General features: G+C 34.3%; 1 protein-coding gene across 8 annotated transcripts in view; it reads left to right on the forward strand.

Annotated features, from left to right (window-relative positions):
- JAK2 (Janus kinase 2) overlaps positions 1-22408 on the forward strand; it is a 136899-nt gene that overhangs the window by 107497 nt on the left and 6994 nt on the right. For all 8 annotated transcript variants that reach the window (XM_014860724.3, XM_044756571.2, XM_070495412.1 and 5 more), the window contains 3 exons: positions 16599-16788; positions 17402-17526; positions 17697-17869. In XM_014860724.3, coding sequence (XP_014716210.1) covers positions 16599-16788; positions 17402-17526; positions 17697-17869 — 488 coding nt within the window. The remainder of the gene's footprint in view (positions 1-16598; positions 16789-17401; positions 17527-17696; positions 17870-22408) is intronic.

A 22408-nucleotide genomic window follows, 5' to 3' on the forward strand; every position in this document is an offset into this window, starting at 1 on the left:
TATAACCTAATCTCAGGAGCGGTATCTCATCACTCCTGCCAAATTCTGTTCATTATAAATGAGTTAATAAATCCAGCCTACACTCAAGGGGAGGGGATTGTGAAGACTATGAGTGTCAGAAGGTAGAGAACATTGGGAAATATCTTAGAGGCTGCCCCCCACACTGGGTGACCTTGGCCATAATTCTGTGTTGATAGCATGAATTTCTTGGTAGTATGCAGCATGTCCAAAATTTATTAGACCTTTTTATCCGCCCCTTACTCCACCAAATTATCTACTGACATCTCATAGAAAGTGTTTTCTAGAACAATTTTGGAAATAGATGCTTTAGACTTAAGAGTAACCTCTTCATTTCACAATGAGAAAAATCAAGGTCCAGAAAAGTTAAGTAACTTGCCTATGATCAAACAGCTAGATGTTAGCAGATATGAGATGAGAACCTTTCCCTATTCCTACTTCCATGCTATTTCTACTATTTCACATTGTTTGATTTTCTTTGTGTGAGTATGCTTCAGTTGCATTATCATCTTCTATTGTTATCTTTTTGCTGCATAAAGAAAGTAATTTTTTTATTCCCACTCAGGGATTACATTGCAAACAATAAATTTTTTTCTGGAAAAGGCAGAAATTAGTGTAATATGACTTATTCCTGGGGTTATTGTTGAATACATTTTGATTTATTATTAGTTGTTTGCAGATATTTTCACCACCATAGTCACTAGTCACAAAATCATGAAAACTTTAAAAATTATTTTCTTGGGGCCGGCCTGGTGGTGTAGTGGTTAAGTTTGCACACTGCTTTGGTGGCCTGGGATTTGCTGGTCTGTATCCCAGGCGTGGGCATATGTACCACTTATCAAGCCATGCTGTGGCAGGTGTCCCATGTATAAAGTGGAGGAAGATGGGCACAGATGTTAGCTCAGGGCCAATTTTCCTCAGCAAAAAAGAGAAGGATTGGCGGCAGATGCTAGCTCAGGGCTAATATTCCCAAAAAACCCCAAACAAACAAAAATACAAAAAATTATTTTCTCTGTGATACTGAACAAGCCATTTAATCTTTCTAGTCCTTAGATCCAGGCTTTAATGGGTGTTGTATCTCCCAGAGGTTCTTTTGGTAGACTATAGAGAAAGTTTTAGAAAATAAAATCCAATTTATTTGAAGTGAAAGGGAGTAATCTAGTAAAATTTCATTATCTTCAGTTGATATAGATGTTTGTAACAAGCTTTTAAATTTTCCATCTTTTCTCAGTTTTTAATATGAATATGAATATATGAGCATTTGTATGTTTAAGGCCATTTTATAGGAAAAAAGTCAATATTTCAAATTCCAAAATCCAAGAAAAACCATCCTTCACTATTAGAGTCAGAACATTTTAAATCAGTGGATGAAAATCTGAGGACAATCTAGGAACTAGACATCTTTGGAAGATCTGAATTACTTTGAAATTTTTAGTTTTTTCCCTGAAATGATTTGGTTTTAATATATAAATATTTGAGTCCCTGCTAAGTGCCAGGTACTCTACTGGTCACTGTGGTTATGAGATATAGTCAATGCCTCTGTAAAGTTTACAGCTTACTTGGAGGAGGTGGGTAGCAAACTAACAATGATGGAACAGAGTGATAAGATATACTCTATTTAAATTTCACCCTAATCACAGTTTCTAAGATTTTCATAAGATGTGATTTAATACAAATGTCAATGTTGTAATTATTTCATGTATATTTATGAACTGTTAAAGTATTGATTTTGAGATATCACATGGCTTCCTAATTACAAGTTGCTTTTTCATACGAAGTTTCTTTAACATAGCCCTTACATAATTTTGGTTATTAGTTTTAGTGAACTTTTTAAAAAATAGAATGCAACACCGTGTTGTTATTCAGTACTTGATGGGAATTTGTTTAGAATTATCCAGAAATTATTCCTAAGGTAATGGTTGTGCAGTAAATTGTAGTGTACCTATCTAAACAAGAATATTATAAAATTATTTTTAGGAATATTATCTGGCATTATTAGGTTATGTTTGTTTTCAAAGAACTTCTTATTCTTTATAATTACCCTAGAATCTCATGAATTTGGACTTAATTCAATATCTGCAATAAGTAAAACAGCTAAATGTAAGGAAACGTAAATCACACTCTTAAAATACACTGTTATAAATGGCTAATATTTAGGCATATAAGCCATCCAAGGAAATGTGACACATATTTACATATATTCATAGATTGTAGTTACTTAGGAAAAGTAACTTTCAAGTTAATAAAACTACCTTTCAGTGTTTCAGTTACTACCCTGTGATTTACTGTTCACTTATTCAGACTACTCTTATTTAAAATTTCTGATTTTTTCATTTTCTAAAAATAATGGATATTTAAACTTCCTTAAAATATAATTACAGTTCTGCACTTTTCATGTAGCTTATTTAGATAGTCAAAATTGTATATTTCTATTATTCAGTTATTTCTTTATTAAATGTTAAGGTACTTTTTCATAGCATGTGGTAAAGACTGATTTAGGGGCAGAAATGAATTAGGAAGTGTAAATTAGGAGGTAATGGAGTATTTCTAATAGCCTTAAGCTTTCAGCCGTTCCTTGAAAATGAATGTTCCAGACAACAAAGTGTGCATCTTCTCTATCTCTTGGCTCCTTTAAAAACAGATAGATTTTAATCTCAAGTTAGTGCAGAACTTCTAGTGATTGTTTGTAAAAAATAAATAAATAAATAAGAAAGTGATAATATTAAAGGATGAAGCTTTCTAAAAACATTGAAAACAAGTTTTTTTAATTGAAGTATAATTGACATACAGTATTCTATTCAAGTGTACATCACAGTGATTTTATTTATTTTTTTTGAGGAAGATTAGCCCTGAGCTAACTGCTGCCAATCCTCCTCTTTTTGCTGAGGAAGGCTGGCCCTGAGCTAACATCCGTGCCCATCTTCCTCTACTTTATATGTGGGACGCCTGCCACAGCACGGCTTGCCAAGCGGTGCCATGTCTGCACTCGGAATCTGAACCAGTGAACCCTGGGCTCCCGAAGTGGAACGTGCGCACTTAATCGCCCTGTGCCACCAGGCTGGCCCAATTTGATATTTAAATACATTACAAAATGATCACCATGATAAGTGTAATTACCATCTGTTACCATACAAAGTTATTACAATATTATTGGCTATATTCCCTATGCTCTACATTACATCCCCATGACTTACTGATTTTATAACTGGAAGTTTGTACCTCTTAATCTCCTTTGCCTATTTCGCCCACTCCCTAACTTGCCCCCAACTCTGGTAACCACCAGTTTGTTTCATCTATCTGTGGAGTTTGTTTCCATTTTGTTTGTTCATTTGTTTTGTTTTGTTTTTTTAGAGCCCACATATAGTGAAATCATACAGTATTTGTATTTCTGACTTATTTCACTTAGCATAATACACTCTAGGTCCCCCCTTGTTGTCACAAATGGCAAGATCTCATTCTTTTTTATGGCTGAGAAATATCCATGTGTGGCACACACACACCCCTCCCCTGACATCTTCTTTATCCGTATATCTATCTGTGGACACTTGGGTTGCTTCCATATCTTGACTATTGTAAATAATGCTGCAGTGAGCATAGGGTGCATATGTCTTTTTGAGTTAGTCTTTTCATTTTCTTTGGATAAATACCCAGAAGTGGAGTTGCTGGATCATATGGTAATTCTATTTTTAATTTTTTGAGGAACCTCTATACTGTTTTCCGTAGTGGCTGCACCGATTTACATTCCCACCAATAGTGTACGAGGGTTCTCTTTTCTACACATCTTCACCAACGCTTGTTATTTTTTTTTTTTTTAAAGATTTTATTTTTTCCTTTTTCTCCCCAAAGCCCCCCGGTACATAGTTGTGTATTCTTCGTTGTGGGTTCCTCTAGTTGTGGCATGTGGGACGCTGCCTCAGCGTGGTCTGACGAGCAGTGCCATGTCCGCGCCCAGGATTCGAACCGACGAAACACTGGGCCGCCTGCAGCGGAGCGTGCGAACTTAACCACTCGGCCACGGGGCCAGCCCCAACGCTTGTTATTTTTTGTCTTTTTTATAATAGCTATTCTAACACATGTGAGGTGATACTTCATTGTGGTTTTGATTTGCATTTCCCCAATGATTAGTACTGTTGAGTATCTTTTCATGTGCCTGTTTGCCATCTGTATTTCTTCTTTGGAAAAATGTCTGTTCAAGTCCCCTGCCCATTTTTTAATCAGGTTGTTTGTTTTTTTAATATTAAGGTGCATAAGTTCTTTATATATTTTGGATATTATCCCCTTACTGGATATGTGATTTGCAAATATCTTCTCCCATTCAGTAGGTTGCCTTTTTGTTTCGTTGATGGTTTCCTTTACTGTGCAAAAGCTTTTTAGTTTGATGTAGTCCTACTTGTTTATTTTTGCTTTCATTGCCCTTGCCTAAGGAGACTGGTCCAAAAAAATATTGTTAAGATGATGTGTAAGAGCTGGTTGCCTATGTTTTCTTCTAGGAGTTTTATGGTTTCAGGTATCACATTTATCACTTTAACCCATTTTGAATTTATTTTTGTATAAGGTGTAAGATGGTGGTCCAGTTTCATTTTTTTGCATGTAGCTTTCCAGTTTTCTCAACACCATTTGTTGAAGAGACTGTCTTTTCCTTAGTGTATATTCTTGCCTCCTTTGTCATAGAGTAATTGACTTTATATGTGTGGGTTTATTTCTAGACTCTCTATTCTATTCCATTGATCCATGTGTCTGTGTTTGTACTGGTACCATACTGTTTTGATTACTGTAGCTTTGTAGTATAGTTTTAAATCAGGGAGCTTGATACCTCCAGCTTTATTTTTCTTTCTCAAGATTGCTTTGGCTATTTGGGGTCTTTTGTGGTTCCATACAAATTTTAGGATTCTTTATTCTAGTTCTGTGAAAAATGGCTTTAGTATTTTGATGGGGATTGCATTGACTCTGTAGATTGCTTTGGGTAGAATGAACATTTTAACAGTATTAATTATTCCAATCCATGAGCATGGTACATCATTCCATTTATTTATGTTGTCTTCATTTTCTTTCATTGGTGTCTTATAGTAGCCAGAGTACAGGTCTTTCACCAACTTGGTTAAATTTATTCCTTGGTATTTTATTCTTTTTGATGCAATTGTAAATAGGGTTGTTTTCTGAATTTCTCCTTCTGATAGCTCATTATTAATATACAGAAATGCAACCTATTTCTGTACAGTCATATAATGAAGTATAATGAAGTTTTGGTCAGTGATGGACTGCATATACAAGTGATGTTCACATAATGGTGAAATCACCAAACGATGCATTTCTAAGCACATATCCCTGTCATTAAGCGATGCATGACTGTATATTAATTTTGTATCCAACTTTACTGAATTCATTAATTGGTTCTAATAGGTTTTTGTTGGAGTCTTTAGGATTTTCTGTACATAGTATTATGTCATCTGCAAATAGTGACAATTTTATTTCTTCCTTTCCAATTTGGATGCCTTTTATTTATTTTTCTTGCCTTATTGCTGTGACTAGGACTTCCAATACTATGTTGAATAAGAGTGGCAGGAGTGGTCATCCTTGTCTTATTCCTGATCTTAGAGGAAAGGCTTTTAGCTTTCACCACTGAGTATGATGTTAGCTGTGAGTTTGCCATGTATGGCCTTTATTATGTTGAGGTATGTTCCTTCTGTATCCACTTTGTTCAGAATTTTTTTTTTTTTTTAAGATTTTATTTTTTTCTTTTTCTCCCCAACGCCCCCCAGTACATAGTTGTATATTCTTCGTTGTGGGTCCTTCTAGTTGTGGCATGTGGGATGCTGCCTCAGCGTGGTCTGATGAGCAGCGCCATGTCCGCGCCCAGGATTCGAACCAACGAAACACTGGGCCGCCTGCAGCAGAGCGCGCGAACTTAACCACTCGGCCACGGGGCCAGCCCCTGTTCGGAGTTTTTATCATAAATGGATGTTGAATTTTGTCAAATGCTTTTTCTGCATCTATCAAGATGATCATGTGATTTTTATCTTCCATTTTATGTGGTGTATCACTTTGAATGATTTGCAGATACTGAACCATCTTTTATTGTGGTGTATGATCCTTTTAATGTATTGTTGAATTTGATTTGCTAATATTTAGTTGAGGATTTTTGCATCTGTGTTCATCAGAGATATTGGCCTGTAATTTTCTTTTCTTGTGGTGTCTTTGTCTGGTTTTGGTATCAGGATAATAATGCTGGCCTTGTAAAATGAGTTTAGGAGTATTCCTTCCTCTTCAAATTTTTGGAATAATTTGAGAAAGATAGGCATTAATTCTTCTTTAAATGTTTGGTAGAATTCACCTATGAAGTCTTCTGGTATTGGACTGTTACTTTTTGGGGAGTTTTTAAATTACCAGTTCAATTTTGTTACTTGTAATGAGGCTATTCAGATTTTCTATTTACTAATGATTCAGTCTTGGAAAGTTAGTGTTTCTAGGAATTTATCCATTCTTCTAGGTTTTCCAATTTGTTGGCCTAAAATGGTTCATAGTAGTCTCTTATGATTAATTGTATTTCTGTAGTGTGAGTTGTAACTTATCTTTCATTTCTGATTTTGTTTATTTGATCCCCCTCTCTTTTTTTCTTAATGAGTCTGGCTAAAGGTTTATCAATTTTATTTTTCAATAAAAATAAGCTTTAGTCTCATTGATTTTTTCCTATTGTTTTTTTAGTCTCCATTTCATTTATTTCCATTCTGATCTTTATTATTTGTTTCCTACTACTAACTTTGGGCTTTGTTTGTTCTTTGTTTTCTAGTTCCTTTAAGTTGGTGGTAGATTGTTTATTTGAGATTTTTCTTGTTTCTTGATGTGGGCCTGTATCACTGTGAACTTCTCTCTTAGAACTGCTTTTGCTGTGTCACATAGATTTTGGAGAGTTGTGTTTCCATTTTGGTTTTCTCTCAAGGTATTTTTTTATTTTCTCTCTGATTTCATCATTGACCCATTGGTTGTTTAATAGTGTGTTGTTTAGTCTCCATGTGTTAGTGTCTTTTTTCAGAGTTCTTTTTGTAACTGATTACTAGTTTCGTACCATCGTGGTCAGAAAAGATACTTGATATGATTTCAGTCTTGACTTTATTGAGATTTGTTTTGTGGTCTAACATGTGATCTGTCCTGAAAAATGTTCCATGTGCACTTGAAAAGAATGTTTATTCTGTAGTTTTGGGATGGAATGTTCTGTATATATCTATTAAGTCCATCTGGTTTAATGTGTCATTTACGGCCAATGTTTCCTTATTGATTTTCTGTCTGGATGAGCTATCCATTGATGTAAGTGGGGTATTAAAGTCTGCTATTACTGTACTCTTGTCAATCTCTCCCGTTATGTCTGTTAATATTTGCTTTATTTATTTAGGTGCTCCTATGTTGGGTGCATAAATATTTTCAAATGCTATATCCTCTTGCTGGATTGACTCCTTTATTATGTAATGCCCTTCTTTGTCTTTTGTTACAGTCTTTGCTTTGAAGCCTGTTTTGTCTGATATGAGTATTGCTACCACAGCTTTCTTTTCATTTCCATTTGCATGGAATACTTTTTTCCATTCCTTCACTTTTGGTCTTTGTGTGTCTTTAGATCTGAATTGAGCCTCTTGTAGGCAGCATATAGATAGGTCTTGTTTATTTTATCCATTTAGCCACCTTATGTCTTTTGATTGGAGCATTAAGTCAATTTACATTAAAGTTAATTTTTGATAGTATGTATTTATTGCTATTTTAATTGTTTTTTGGTGGTTTTTGTAGTTCTCTGTTCCTTTCTTCTGTTGGTCTTTTCTCTTGTGGCTTGATGATTTTTTTTAATGTTATGTTTGGGTTTCTTTATTTTTTTGTGTATCTGTTGTAGGGTTTTAGTTACCATAAGGTTCATTTATATTCACTTATATATATAGTAGTCTGTTTTAAGCTGATAGTCACTAAAGATCAAATGCATTCTAAAAGCAGTACATTTTTACTCCCTCCTCCCACGTTGTATGTTTTTGGCATCCTATTTTACACCTTTTTATTTTGTGTGTCTCTTAACTACTTATTTAGTTACAGTTGATTTTACTACTTTTGTCTTTTAACTTTCATACTAGCTTTTTAAGTGGCTGATCTATGCCTTTACTGTATATTTGCCTTTACTGGTGAGATTTTTTTCTTTCATGTATTTTCTTATTTCTAGTTATGGCCTTTTCTTTTTTGCTTAAAGAAGACCCTTTAACATTTCTTGTAAGCCCAGTTTAGTAGTGATGAATTCCTTTAGTTTTTGCTTGTCTGGGAAACTCTTTATCTCTCTTTTAATTCTGAATGATAACCTTGCTGAGTAGCATTCGTGGTTGTAAGTTTTTTCCTTTCAGCACTTTAAATATATTGTGCTACTCCTTTTTGGCCTGCAAAGTTTCTGCTGAAAAGTCAGCTGATAGTCTGATGGGGTTTCCCTTGTATGTGACTAGTTCTCTTGCTGCCTTTAAGATTCTCTTTAACTTTTGCCATTTTAATTATAATATGTCTTGGTGTGAGTCTCTTTGGGTTCATCTTGTTTGGGACTCTGCTTCCTGGACCTGGATGTCTGTTTCCTTCCCCAGGTTAGAAAAGTTTTCAGCCATTATTTCTTCAAATAAGTTTTCTGCCCCTTTCTCTATGTCTTCTTCTTCTGAGATCCCTATACTGTGAATATCACTATTCTTGATGTTGTTCCAGAGCTCCCTTAAAGTATGCTCATTTTTTTAAGTTCTTTTTTCTTTTTGCTGCTGTGATTGAGTGATTTCCACTATTCTGTCTTCCAGATTGCTGATCTGGACTTCTGTATCAGATAAGCTGCTAGTTCCCTCTAGTGTATTTTTCATTTCAGTTATTTTATTCTTCAGCTCTGATTTGGTCCTTCTTATATTTTCTAATTCTTCGTTGAAGTTCTCACTGGCTTCTTTCATTCTTCTGCTGAGTTCAGTGAGTGTTCTTATGACAATTACTTTGAACTCTCAGGTAAATTACTTATATCCATTTTATTAGAGATTTTTTTCCTGGGGTTTTATTTTGTTCTTTCATTTGAAACATATTCTTTTGTCTTTTCATTTTGTTTGACTTTCTGTGTTTGTTTCTATGAATTAGGCAAAACCAGCTACCTTTCCCAGTCTTGAAGGAGTGACCTTCTGTAGGAGCATCCCTTGTGTAGACTGCAGGTGGCAGGCAACTTTGGCAGGCTGGCTAGAAGTGGAGTAGGTGTGGGTCAGGGGGTCCCAGGGCAAGCTGTGTTGGGGTTGCCTTGGTGGGATGACTAAAGCTGAGGTGAGCCATGGCTGGAGAGTCCCAGGGCATTTCACACAATGGCCACCCCGATGGGATGGCTGAAGCGGGTGTGGGCCAGAGTGTCCCAGAGCACACTGTGCGAGAGCGGCCTTGGTAAGACTGCTGGAGCTGCTGTGGGCCTGGGGTGTGCTGCGGTGGCCTTCGCAGGCTGGCTAGAGTGCCTGGGCTCTGCTCCCACCCGTGCTATCAAGGTTGAGGGGGAGCACACAAAATGGTGCTCACTAGCACCTCTGACCCCAGTTCCCTGAGCTTTTGGCAAATGCTCTAGGGTTAGTAAATGGATTTCCTTCATGGATAGTCTGGATGCCCTTAAACCACTGTTTTTCACTGTGCTCCAGGCCGGGCTCATCTGTGTGCAGGCCCCTCAGTGATATCCCTCCCTACTGCAGGTCTCTGTGTCAGGAGTGGAGTTCCCGTCGATACTGTGTCTCCATATCTCCCACTGATCTCTATGTGGTTCCTCTATTGTTAGTTGTGCAGAAGCTGTTTTTTCAGCTCTCAGTTCTTCTTCAGGAGGAATTGCTTTATATGTAGGTGTAGATTCAGTGTGTCCGTTGGAGAAGTTGAGTTCAGGGTCTTCCTATGCCACCATCTTGGACCCCTCCACCAAACAAAAATCCCTTTTTAGAGTGATATAATAAACCTTGAAATTTGCTTTTTAAAATCAGACCTTCCCTTCCCCTAGATTCTATCTGTAAAATTTGTAGTATATCTCCCACATCACCAGTTTTGTCGTCTTAAAATAACTAAAAATTTTAATTTCACTTTTAAACTGTCTTAAGTATCTTATCGTAAGCATATTCCTGAATAAAAGGAAAATAGAAATTTCTGTTTATACTTAGTGTTTCCTCACATAGCGAGTGCCATATTAGTGTTATCCATGCCATAAAGATTTTCCTAAAATGTCTCCAGCTGTCACTGATTTTCCTCTTTTCTGGAATCGCATTGCATTTATTGTCTCTTCCACACAATTTAATTCTTAATTGCAGTCTTTTGTTGTTTATTAGATCTTGGTTTTTACTAGCCTGTTTTTTTTTAACTTAAAAAATGTTACCTTAATGAAGAAGTGAAACTCTTGCTGCTTGCAGAGGACATGATCTTATATATAGAAAACCCCAAAGAATCCATTGGTAAACTATTAGAAATAATCAACAACTACAGCAAAGTTGCAGGGTATAAAATCAACTTACATAAATCAGTAGCATTTCTATACTCTAGTAACAAACTAACAGAAAAAGAACTCAAGAACACAATCCCATTCACAATCGCATCAAAAAGAATAAAATACCTTGAGGTAAATTTAACCAAGGAAGTGAAAGACCTATACAACTAAAACTACAAGACTTTCCTGAAAGAAATTGATGACTACATAAAGAGATGGAAAGACATCCCATGCACATGGATTGGAAAAATAAACCTAGTTAAAATGTCCATACTACCTAAAGCAATCTACAGATTCAACGCAATCCCACTCAGAATCCCAATGACATTCTTTACAGAAATTGAACAAAGAATCCTAAAATTCATATGGGGCAACAAAAGACCCCAAATTGCTAAAGCAATTCTGAGAAAAAAGAACAAAACGGGACGCATCACAATCCCTGACTTCAAAGCATACTACAAAGCTATAGTAATCAAAACAGCATAGTACTGGTACAAAAACAGGTACACAGATCAATGGAACAGCATTGAAAGCCCGGAAATAAAACCACACGTCTATGGTCAGCTGATCTTCGACAAAGGAGGTGAGGGCATACAACGGAGAAAAGAAAGTCTCTTCAACAAATGGTGCTGGGAAAACTGGGCAGCCACATGTAAAAGAATGAAAATTGGCCATTCTTTTTCACCATTCACAAAAATAAACTCAAAATGAATCAAAGCCCTAAAGGTAAGACTCAAAACCATAAGGCTTCTAGAGGAAAATGTAGGCAATACACTCTTTGACATCAGTATTAAAAGGATCTTTTCAGACACCATGTCTTCTCAGACAAGGAAAACAATAGAAAGAATAAACAAATGGGACCTCATCAGATTAAAGAGCTTCTTCAAGGCAAATGAAAACAGGATTGAAACAAAAAAACAACCCACTAACTGGGAAAAAATATTTGCAAATCTTATATCCAACAAAAGGTTAATCTCCATACTATATAAAGAGCTCACACAACTCAACCACAAAAAGTCAAACCAACCAATCAAACAATGGGCAGGGGACATGAACAGACATTTCTCCAAAGAGGATATACGGATGGCCAATAGGCACATGAAAAGATGCTCATCATCACTGATCATCAGAGAAATTCAAGTCAAAACTATACTAAGATATCACCTTACACCTGTTAGAATGGCAAAAATAACCAAAAAGTAACAAATGTTGGAGAGGTTGGGAAGAAAAAGGAACCCTCATACACTGCTGGTGGGAATGCAAACTGGTGCAGCCACTATGGAAAACAGTATGGAGATTTCTGAAAAAATTAAAAATAGAAATACCACATGACCCAGCCATCCCACTACTGGGTATCTATCCAAAGAACTTGAAGTCAACAATTCCAAAAGTGCCATGCACCTCTATGTTCAGTGCAGCATTATTTACAATAGCCAAAACCTGGAAGCAACCTAAGTGCCCATCAACTGATGGTTGGATAAAGAAGAGGTGGTATATATATACAATGGAGTATTACTCAACCATAAAAAAAAATAAAATCATCCCATTCACAACAACATGGATGGACCTTGAGAGTATTAAGTGAAATAAGTGAGATAGAGAAAGACAATCTCTGTATGACTCCACTCATATGTGGAAGTTAAACATGTAGACAAAGAGAACAGATTAGTGGATACCAGGGGAAAGGGGGAGTATGGGGTGGGCACAAAGGGTGAAGTGGTGCACCTACAACACGACTGACAAACAGTAATGTACAACTGAAATTTCACAAGGTTGTAAACTATCATAATCTCAATAAAAAGTTAAAAAAAAATGTTGCCTTAGCCGCTAGCACTTTACTAGGTACATATGTTGAAGTAAAACAATGAGTATAATGATTATAATTCAGCAATATATACTGATATTTAAGAAATAGACATAACAAAGAGTACTTCAAAACATCACTAATTTAGGTTAACAAGGAGGAAAAATCAGACTAAATTATAAAGTATTTTTTCTTTTTTAAAGTTATGAAAGTGATATGTATTTTTTGTAGAGAAATTGGAAAATACACATGCATTTCCTTCATTCTAGTCTCTACACACAGACTGTTTCAAAAGTGAAACCATAATATATATACAGTTTTCTATCTTGCTATTTTTCATTTATTATATGATCATATGTTATTAGTATTCTTTTTTTTTTCCATTTTTTTCTTTTTTTTTGAGGAAGATTAGCCCTGAGCTAACTACTGCCAGTCCTCCTGTTTTTGCTGAGGAAGCCTGGCCCTGAGCTCACATCCGTGCCCATCTTCCTCTGCTTTATACGTGAGATGCCTACCACAGCATGGCATGCCAAGCGGTGCCATGTCCGCACCCGGGATCGGAACCAGCGAACCCCGGGCCACCGAGAAGCGGATCGTGCGAACTTAACCGCTGCGCCACCGGGCCGGCCCCCTATTAATATTCTTTTGAAACATAATTTTAAAAGCGAATGTACTATAATTTGTTTACATTTCCCCTTATTGCAACTTTGAGTTACTTTCCTTTTGATTTTTAACATTTTTAGTTTTTACATAGTTCTTTGGGCTTAAAATCATTTTAAACATAATAAAAATTGAGGAGACTGTAAGGAAGGCATTTTCAAAATATATTTTCAACCAAATAATTTCTCAGTAATTTAGTTTGCAGGAAATGAAAAGAAAATGGTATGGTCTTTAGTCGATTGTAGGTATTTTAATGTGGATATTTCCTGGCTGCATTTAACACTATAATAGTAATTTCATCTTTGCCTGTTTGAAAGAATTGATGTGTTCAGTGGTCTGTTTGGCTATTTGTATTGCCTTATTGAAACAATCTAAAATGCCATTCCTACAAAAGTGATGCATCTCACCTTTCATTTTATTAAAAAACAGCTATTGATGTACATTCCTTTATTATCCTTTTCAATTAGCAGCATGGCGAAATATTCAAAAGAAGAATTTTTACTTAAAATTATATCTGTGTTTTTTAAATGAAGAGAAATAATGGTAAATTTTAATTTAATATTCAAAAAAAGAGCTAAGAAAATATTGTGAAACCTTTCTTCTGCTAATTGAGTTTCAAAATGAGTATTTTCTTCCTTTATCTTCATGCCTACATATACTTATATGGTTTACCTCTTCACCTCAACTAAAACCTAGCTTTTTAAAATCCTCTTTATTCCTTCTTCCTCCATGGTGCAGATCTGGGATACAGAGATCTGGACCTCACTGCTACCACTTTCAAACTATCAGCATCATTTATATTCCTCTGTGATTGTTATTCTCTCCTTGTCTCATCATTGGCCAATATCTTAGTCAGTGCTCCACATCCCTTGACTACTTTTGGTGCTCATTGTTTTCATCTTCACATAAGGTCATTATTTTGGGCACCTTTCAATTACCTTTTTAAAATTCCTCAACTTCTATACCCCGAATCTATGTCTATGTTAAATGAGTTCACTTTGAACTCTATAATCCCTCACAATAATTTTACTTATGAAGTTTCAGACCCTGAAATCTCTTTGTCTAACTATAACTTTGTCTCTTTTGATTCTTCCCAACACATAAATCCTTCTTTTTGAATCTTTGTTATTGCCGGTGTTTTTGACCCTTTCCTCTTCCTAAAAGCTATTAAGTAACTTCTAGATTCAGCTCTCTCCTTTCCTAAGCTGGGTAGATCTCTTGGTGGACCATTTAAACTCTGCTTTCATTGGTGTCCACAATTATATCACCCTCATCCCTTGATTATCTGTTTTATTTTCCCTGTCATTTCCTAGTACAGAAACAATACAATTCAGAATTTTTTTTTTCTATTTGTGCTTCCATCTCTCAGTGTAAGAAAAAATCAGATATAAATGTTTATTTTCTTTGTTGCAAATTGATTGCCAACATTAACTGGCACTTAGGACTCTTTTATTCTCCATTGTTTGATTTCTTCTCTGGTGCCCATTCCAAACATTACAGTTCCTTCTCGTTTGCTATCTTCAATCTATCTCTTCACGCTCAGTGTTTGCTTTCACCTTCTTCTTCCAAACTAAAACAGAGACATTCCTACTTAAAACACTGAGATTGATTTGTGCCTATCAAATTGACAAAGATTTAGCAAAACTATAATGGCCAGTGTTGGCAGGATATGATAAAAATGACACTTTTCTCACTGTTTATTAGAACATAAATTGGTAGCCCCTGCAAGAGAGCTTCTGCTGCAGCATGTATCAGGGGCCTTTGAAATATCCATATTCTTTAAACAGCTAATTCCACTTTAAAGAAAGTATCCCTAATAGAGATGTCCGTAGATAGTTATGAATATCATTGAAATGACATGAATGTATTAATTTTTAAAACTTTTCTATACATTATACATTTATCTTTCCAATTTTAAAAGTTCATGAGATAATATACAAAAATTAAAAATCATATTTTCAAGGAATATATAATGGCACTGGAAAATAAATTTTATTGACAATGTTAATTAGGAGGAAAGAATATGACACTCTATTATTTCCCACTTTTGTTTTTTAAATTATGTTTTGGAATAATTTCTCACAACAGCAATATGAGATATTTTATTATCCTCCATTTTAAGAAGTAGAAAGCTGGTATTAGAGAGGCAAGTGACTTGCCCAAGGTCCCAAAGAGAGTAAGTAGTGGACTAAGATTCTAGCTCCAATCTGTCTGACTCCAGAGTCCCAGGTCTTATCAACCTTGCTGTGTGGCCTGTGTAATTGGAGGTTTAACTTTGGGTTTACGTATGGTCTAGGTTTTGTTTTAATTGACTTTAAGTATATAATTGAAAATATAGTCACTTTGAATCTTGTAGCTCAAGGACTACATTGTTTTATTTTTTAATAGTGCAATAATATCCAAAATATACTAATTTGATTAATGCCAAAAAATTTAATTTTAAATGTTGTGTATCAGTTTATCAATTCTATATAGGTAATGAATATTAAATAAAAACAGAATAGATTTCTTTGAAGACTTACATTTTAAAAAAATATAGGAACATCCCCATAAGCTAAGAATTTCTTACTTCCTTAAGCAATAAATCAGACCTTGTATTAGTCTGCTCTGGCTGCCATAACAAAATATCATAGATTAGGTGGCTTAAACAACAGACATTTATTTCTCATAGTTCTGGAGGCTGGAACGTTCGAGATTAAGGTTCTAGCAGGGTTTCGTTTCTGGTGAGGACTGTCTTCTTGGTTGCATGTGGCCACCTTCTCATTGTATCCTCAAATAGCAGAGAGCTCTGGTATCTCTTCTTGTATAGGCACCAGGCCTGTCGGATTGAGCCCTCACCCTTATGACTTGTTTAACCTTTATCACCTCTTTGCAGGCCCTGCATCCAGATGCTCTCACGTTGGGTTTAGAGCTTTATCATAGGAATTTTGTGGGGACATAGACATTCAATCCATAACAAACCTTTATTCCATCCAGCTCACTGACAGTGATATCAGAAGTTACCTTATGAAGAAGCAAAGTTCTTCCTGGAAGTTAGGGATAGAAATTTAGGAATTTCCTGGCATGTCCCTTGATGTATCTTTTTTATTTTTTTTTTTTAAAGATTGTTTTTTTTCTTTCCTTTTTTTTTTTTTTTTCTCCCCAAAAGCCCCCCGGTACATAGTTGTGTATTCTTCGTCGTGGGTTCCTCTAGTTGTGGCATGTGGGACGCTGCCTCAGCGTGGTCTGACGAGCAGTGCCATGTCCGCGCCCAGGATTCGAACCGACGAAACACTGGGCCGCCTGCAGCGGAGCGCGCGAACTTAACCACTCGGCCACGGGGCCAGCCCCCCCTTGATGTATCTTAATAATTAATGTTCATGATTTGTTTAAAGGCTTTTACAAATTGTATTATTTGGAAATTGCATTTTTAGAAATTGTTTATATTTCAGTCTGTAATTCCTTTTGAAGAAATTAAATATATAGGTTTACTACCCACCTGTTATAATTATTTCCTTTTCTTGTTCTGAAAGTTGCCTAATGTAAGCTTAGAGCTATGTCTGCTAATTCTAGCTACTGGAATTGCCTGTATATTTGGAAATTGTTAGTAATTTTTCTAGAAAACTTGAGATTTCTATCCTAATGTGATGTGTTGTTTAGGGTAATTTTGGGAGTGTGGAGATGTGCCGTTATGACCCTCTACAAGACAACACTGGGGAGGTGGTGGCTGTGAAAAAGCTCCAGCACAGTACTGAAGAGCACCTCAGAGACTTTGAAAGGGAAATTGAAATCCTTAAATCCCTGCAGCATGACAACATTGTAAAGTACAAGGGAGTGTGCTACAGTGCTGGTATGTTGCCCATTGAAACCTATTTTGAACTCAAGGTATGTCTTTGGCATCTTGGGTAGTATAAACATATAATGTCTCAAGATCTGGACTTATAATATACCAGTGCCCAGAGGGAGAAGCATTCTATATGACTGGAGATTTCGCTTGGTGATGGTGGGCTATATAAGTACAGGAAGTCTTTGGCTGATTGGTTAGTCATTCTCTTCACTGAGGATGCTGATTACTGTTCTTGCTTAAACTTACCAAGAGAATATCATTTTTAAAGAAATGTTGTCTTTGTTCACATTTCCTATGAAAATACTGTTTTTAAGTTAGATACTTTTATTCGATATAGATGAGGAGAAAGGAAGTTTTCTCATCAGCTTATTTTGGTTTGCATAAAGGGTTACAGAACACTAAAACTTAACTATTTTTAAAGCTTCTTTTCAAAACTTTTTGATTCAAAAAGCCTGTGTTATTAACTACTACATCACATTTAATTTATAATCAAGTTTTGTCATCTTAGACTCAGATTTTATTTATCTTTAAATCATTCATCTGTGGTTATTTTCTAATATTTCATCAGTAAAATATGGCAAAGTAAAACATTATGTTCCCATTTGTATATTAAAAGGCCGGCGTAATCTAAGATTAATTATGGAATATTTACCATATGGAAGTTTACGAGACTATCTCCAAAAACATAAAGAACGGATAGATCATAAAAAACTTCTGCAGTACACATCTCAGATATGCAAGGTACCTAATATTCTGGCTATTTGTTGTAGATGAAGAGAGCATGTTGAAGTAATTGTTAAGAAATTCTCTAGAGTTTTTCTTAGATAATTAAGGAAGTATACAAAGATAAGACCATTTAAATTGTTTATGTTTGTAAAACTAGCTAAAGAAAAATGTTATTTTATCCATAGGGTATGGAATATCTTGGTACAAAAAGATATATCCACAGGGATCTGGCAACAAGGAATATATTGGTGGAAAATGAAAACAGAGTTAAAATTGGAGATTTTGGGTTAACCAAAGTCTTGCCACAAGACAAAGAATACTACAAAGTGAAAGAACCTGGTGAAAGTCCCATATTCTGGTGAGTATATTTTAGTACAATAAAATGAAATTTTAGAGCACAAACTTCAAACTTTATTTTTACTATTATTAATAGTTCATCATTTATATATTTATAATAGTGAAAATTTATCACATGGTTACATTGGGCTAAATGCATTTTATGGATTATTTCATTTAATCCTCATAACAACCTTTGGAGAATATGTATTATTCTCTCCATCTTAAGCATGAAGGAACTGAAGCGTAGACAGGTTAAATAGCTTGCTCACAGTCCCGTGATCAATAAATGGCAGAACTAGGATTCAAATCTGGATAGTCTGATCCCAGAGTTTGTGCTTTTAAGCTTTCTTAACTATTATGGTGCTCATGACATTAATTAAATATTTTATATGTTGCAGCAGTTTGAAGCTAAAGGTAACTTTTGATCTTCCATTAAAATTGTGAATTGCAAAGAACACACAAACCTAATTTTTTATATGGTATACATTATTGTTCTCATTGATATGTGCTTTGATGCAAGGTTTTCTTTTTTATGCCTGAGTTCATTTAAGGTACATTTTGTTTTATAGGGATAATTGGTGAAATTATATTTAAATGTTTGGTTTGGGATATACTCAAAATAGACTTTAACTCTGGTTTATGCATCTGCTGAAATAATACTATTAAGATTATGTTGTTTCAATCAAATTTTAGTGTTAAGGAATGGGTTTCATTTATTTTAAGTATATTTTATTTTACGTCTTGGGTATCTGACTTAGAATTACTAATATGTAACTGTCAATTTATAAATATTTCTCTGGGATTTATCAGAATTATTAGAAATGTATAGATTATTCAGTTAGCTACTGCTAAGTTCATGTATCACCTGTATGTGTTATTTATCTTCATTTTATTTTGTATCTGTGAATCTTACAACTTACCCCAGTAATCTACAGCTATTGCAAATTGTTAGGCTGGAAAGAAATAAGGCAAGAAAACACCAATGTTTTAGAACAAATGGATTATTTGCACAGAAGAATAATTTGTACTGGTATCGTGAATGTGTTTTAAAGAAGAATCCTTAACTTTCACAGATGCGTACTGTAATAATTATGGCTGAAATAATGTCATGTCTGGAATTCACTTCATATAAGTCTAGTGGGGTGGAGGTGGGGAGTAGTAGGTAAAACAAGGTGTGAGCAATGAATTTAACTAAGTGGCAGATACATGGTTGTTCATTGTTCTCTAATTTGTATAGTTTTGAAATTTCTCATGATGATAAAAACACTTTTTAAGGACTGTCCTGATGATAATTGTTAGCATTACCATCATCTAATTATTTTTAGGATAGAAGTGGAAAAAAAAAGGACTCATCTAAACTTGACTATTTTGGTCATGTCCTCAGTGATACATGAATTTCATTCTTTTTTTCTAGAATAAGAAATTAAAGAAGTTAAATGGAATTAACTAGCAATCCATAAATATTAGTTATATGAATTTCCAGTGATTTGGGCATACTTAATAAATACAATGTAATAAACTTTTATTAAGTACCCACTGTGTTCCAAACACCGTACAAGGAGATTGGGATAAGAAGATAGGATCAGCAACGGGAAAAAAGAACTGTCTCTTACTAGGAAGGCTGAACTAAAAGGAAAAGTTTGATATGGCAGGCCAATTCAACTGACAGGTCCACTACTCATAATCTCTTCCCTTTAAAAGCTCATAGTTTGGGGAAAATCAAATGTGTAATCAGATCATTGCAGTGCATTGTGTAAGTGCAATAATGAAGAAGAAGTTGGGAAAATATAAGAATGCAAATAATTCTGCTGAGGGTTTAAATTAATCAGAGAAAACTACAACTAAGATGACATTTCAACTATTAATAGTTTTTTAAATAGACAAGAAGGCCATTCCATGAGGAGGATAACAAGAACAAGAGGATCAGGAGCTTCCAAGTGAATGGCATCATCACAGAACAAATAGGGAGTAATTGGAACTGGAAAGGTTTGAGCCCTGTATACTATGTTAATGGGTTCAGAACTTATTCAGTAGACAGTGTGTAGGTGGGAAATTATAGAGGCTTTATCTGAGGGAATAACATGAGGAGATTCATATTTTAGGAGGATAGCTCTACTCTTGGTGGTGAACAGCAGTTCTGAAAGTGTAGGGACCTCAGATACCTACTTTAGGGATTCCATAAGGTTAAAAATATTTTCATAATAATATTAAGATGTTGTTTGCCTTTTTCACTCTCGTTTTTTCATGAGAATATCGTGGAATTTTCCAGAAGCTATAAGATATGTCTTCTATTAAACCAAACATTAAAGAAGCTTACACAAATGTAAAACAATGCTACTCTTACAAATTTTTTTGTTGTTTTTGGAAAGTTATTTTTTATAAAAATGTGATTTACGTTAACATGTACTGGGTTTATTATTTTTAATGAATTAAATACTTTTCTATTTTCTTAGTTTTAATATTTAATATAGTAAATATTAGTAGATATAAGCCACATAAACAAAAGCTTTTTGGAGACTTCAGTACTTTTTGAGAGTGTATAGGGAGCCTGAGACCAAAAGATTTGAGAACTATTGGTATAGAGGGTACGTTGTATTAAGGAGAGGCTAACAGTAGAGAGAAGGCTAGTTAGGCAACTTTTGTAGGAATCTAGGCCATTGGTTTTCAAACCTTTGTGTATTTATACCCACTGGGAGAATTATGAAAAACTGTATCCTTTCTTGCACATTTTTAAATTGATAGCTAAATTTTTTCCTTATAAATTTAAGTAGTTGTAAATAATATATTTCCTAAAATATTGACATTTAAATAACAATTATATCAATCTTTTAGACGTATCCGATGAAATCTAAGTACCACAGCAATATGATACCCATTGTCACCCACTTTAAAATATATAGGAACAGGCATTTTATTTTTGATAGAAACTTTACATCATTCCTTTTTGTCCTTAAAATTATATTTCCACTTCCCTTCTCACCAAGAATTTTACATAATGTATTATATTTTATACTTGGAAAATCTTTTGATCATCTATCTCTTTTGTAACCAAAATATGTACATAAATTGAAATTGATTTTTAAATTTCCTGTGACCACAAAACTCCTAAGTATTCACATTTTTCTTCTGGATTGAGTTATCACTGAAGTTATTATCAGGATGAAATTTTCCAAAGCAATATAAATAACTTACAAATTTGGATAATTGTTGAAAAACTTTTATTGGAGACATTTCTTAAAGAGATAAATGGAGCTTCCCCACCGCCCCCCCATTAGTTCCTATATTGTTGGAAGAATGTTATTTATTTCTGTAATGGGACCAGATTCAGCATAAAACCTAGGTTTATTTTCCATTTCATAGATGTAAACACTGAGAAAACTCATTTGTGTAAATAAGTAGATAGGAATGGAAGTTTTGTTATAACAATATTGATTTCTATGACTCCTGAGATATGTAGCAAAAAAATATATACAGGGATCTACCATTAAAATTTATATATCTGGCAATTTCATTAGATCCATTCTTTTTTCAATTTTATTGAAAGCAAAGAATTAAACCCACTTGATTTTCAAAAGTGGATTTACTACCCAATTATTAGAGTTATTCTCAGTTTCTGGGAAGTGTACCAAAAAACTTGTTCAAATTAATTGCAGTCGTGGTGTTACTCTCATTTAGAGGCATCTTGTTTAAATTGATACATTCAAAAAAGGTTGCAAAAAAATATATTGTTAATTTTGACACAGTATTTTTTAATAACATCTTTTATAATATTTTAAATACATGATTTAAATATGGCAAACCTTTGTGCTGCCTCAAAGGTTGAGTCAGTTTATGAAGAATATCCTCATACAACCCGTTTAGCAATGCTAGGCCTCATAAACAAATCACACTTAATTTCTGACAGAAAAAGTCTGACTTCATTTTTTAATTTAAATAAGTATATCAATATTATGAAATATTACTTTTTAAAACACAGAAATAAGTTGCAGAACACATGTGCAGAGGCTTTTTTATAGTGAAGCTAACAAAGCATATCCACCAGAGTGCCTTCCTTCCAAGATTCCTTCTTTTCTAATTTTAAATACTCACTTTTATACGTAATTTTATATTCTTTGTCATAAAGAAAGCCCCCAAATTATATAAATTTTGGGCCCTGTATTTCTCCCTGAATATTTGGAAAGATAAATCACAAGGGCAGTCAAGATAAGCTTAAAATGATATATATCTAGTATAATTAATTTCATACTGTTATGAAAATAAGTAATTTCTCATTACTTAATTTGCAATAAATGATACAGAATAAAATGTAGCTAGATTATAACTTATGAAGTAAAGTATATGGCAAAATGCATAGTATTCCTTCAGTAAATGTTTTGGGGAGAGGTATGTGTTGAACTCTGTTTGACTTTTTAAATAAGCAGCTTGTATAAAAATCAGAAACGACATCATTTTCATCATGATCAAAATTTTCCTATGTATTTAATGAAAAAGCTATATACTACTAAAAACTAGTCATATAGTTTTATTTTTATATTAGCAAAAAAAATTAAATGTTTTA

This window comes from Equus asinus, chromosome 23 (assembly GCF_041296235.1).
Source record: "Equus asinus isolate D_3611 breed Donkey chromosome 23, EquAss-T2T_v2, whole genome shotgun sequence".
In the NCBI taxonomy this organism is placed as follows: Eukaryota; Metazoa; Chordata; class Mammalia; order Perissodactyla; family Equidae; genus Equus; species Equus asinus.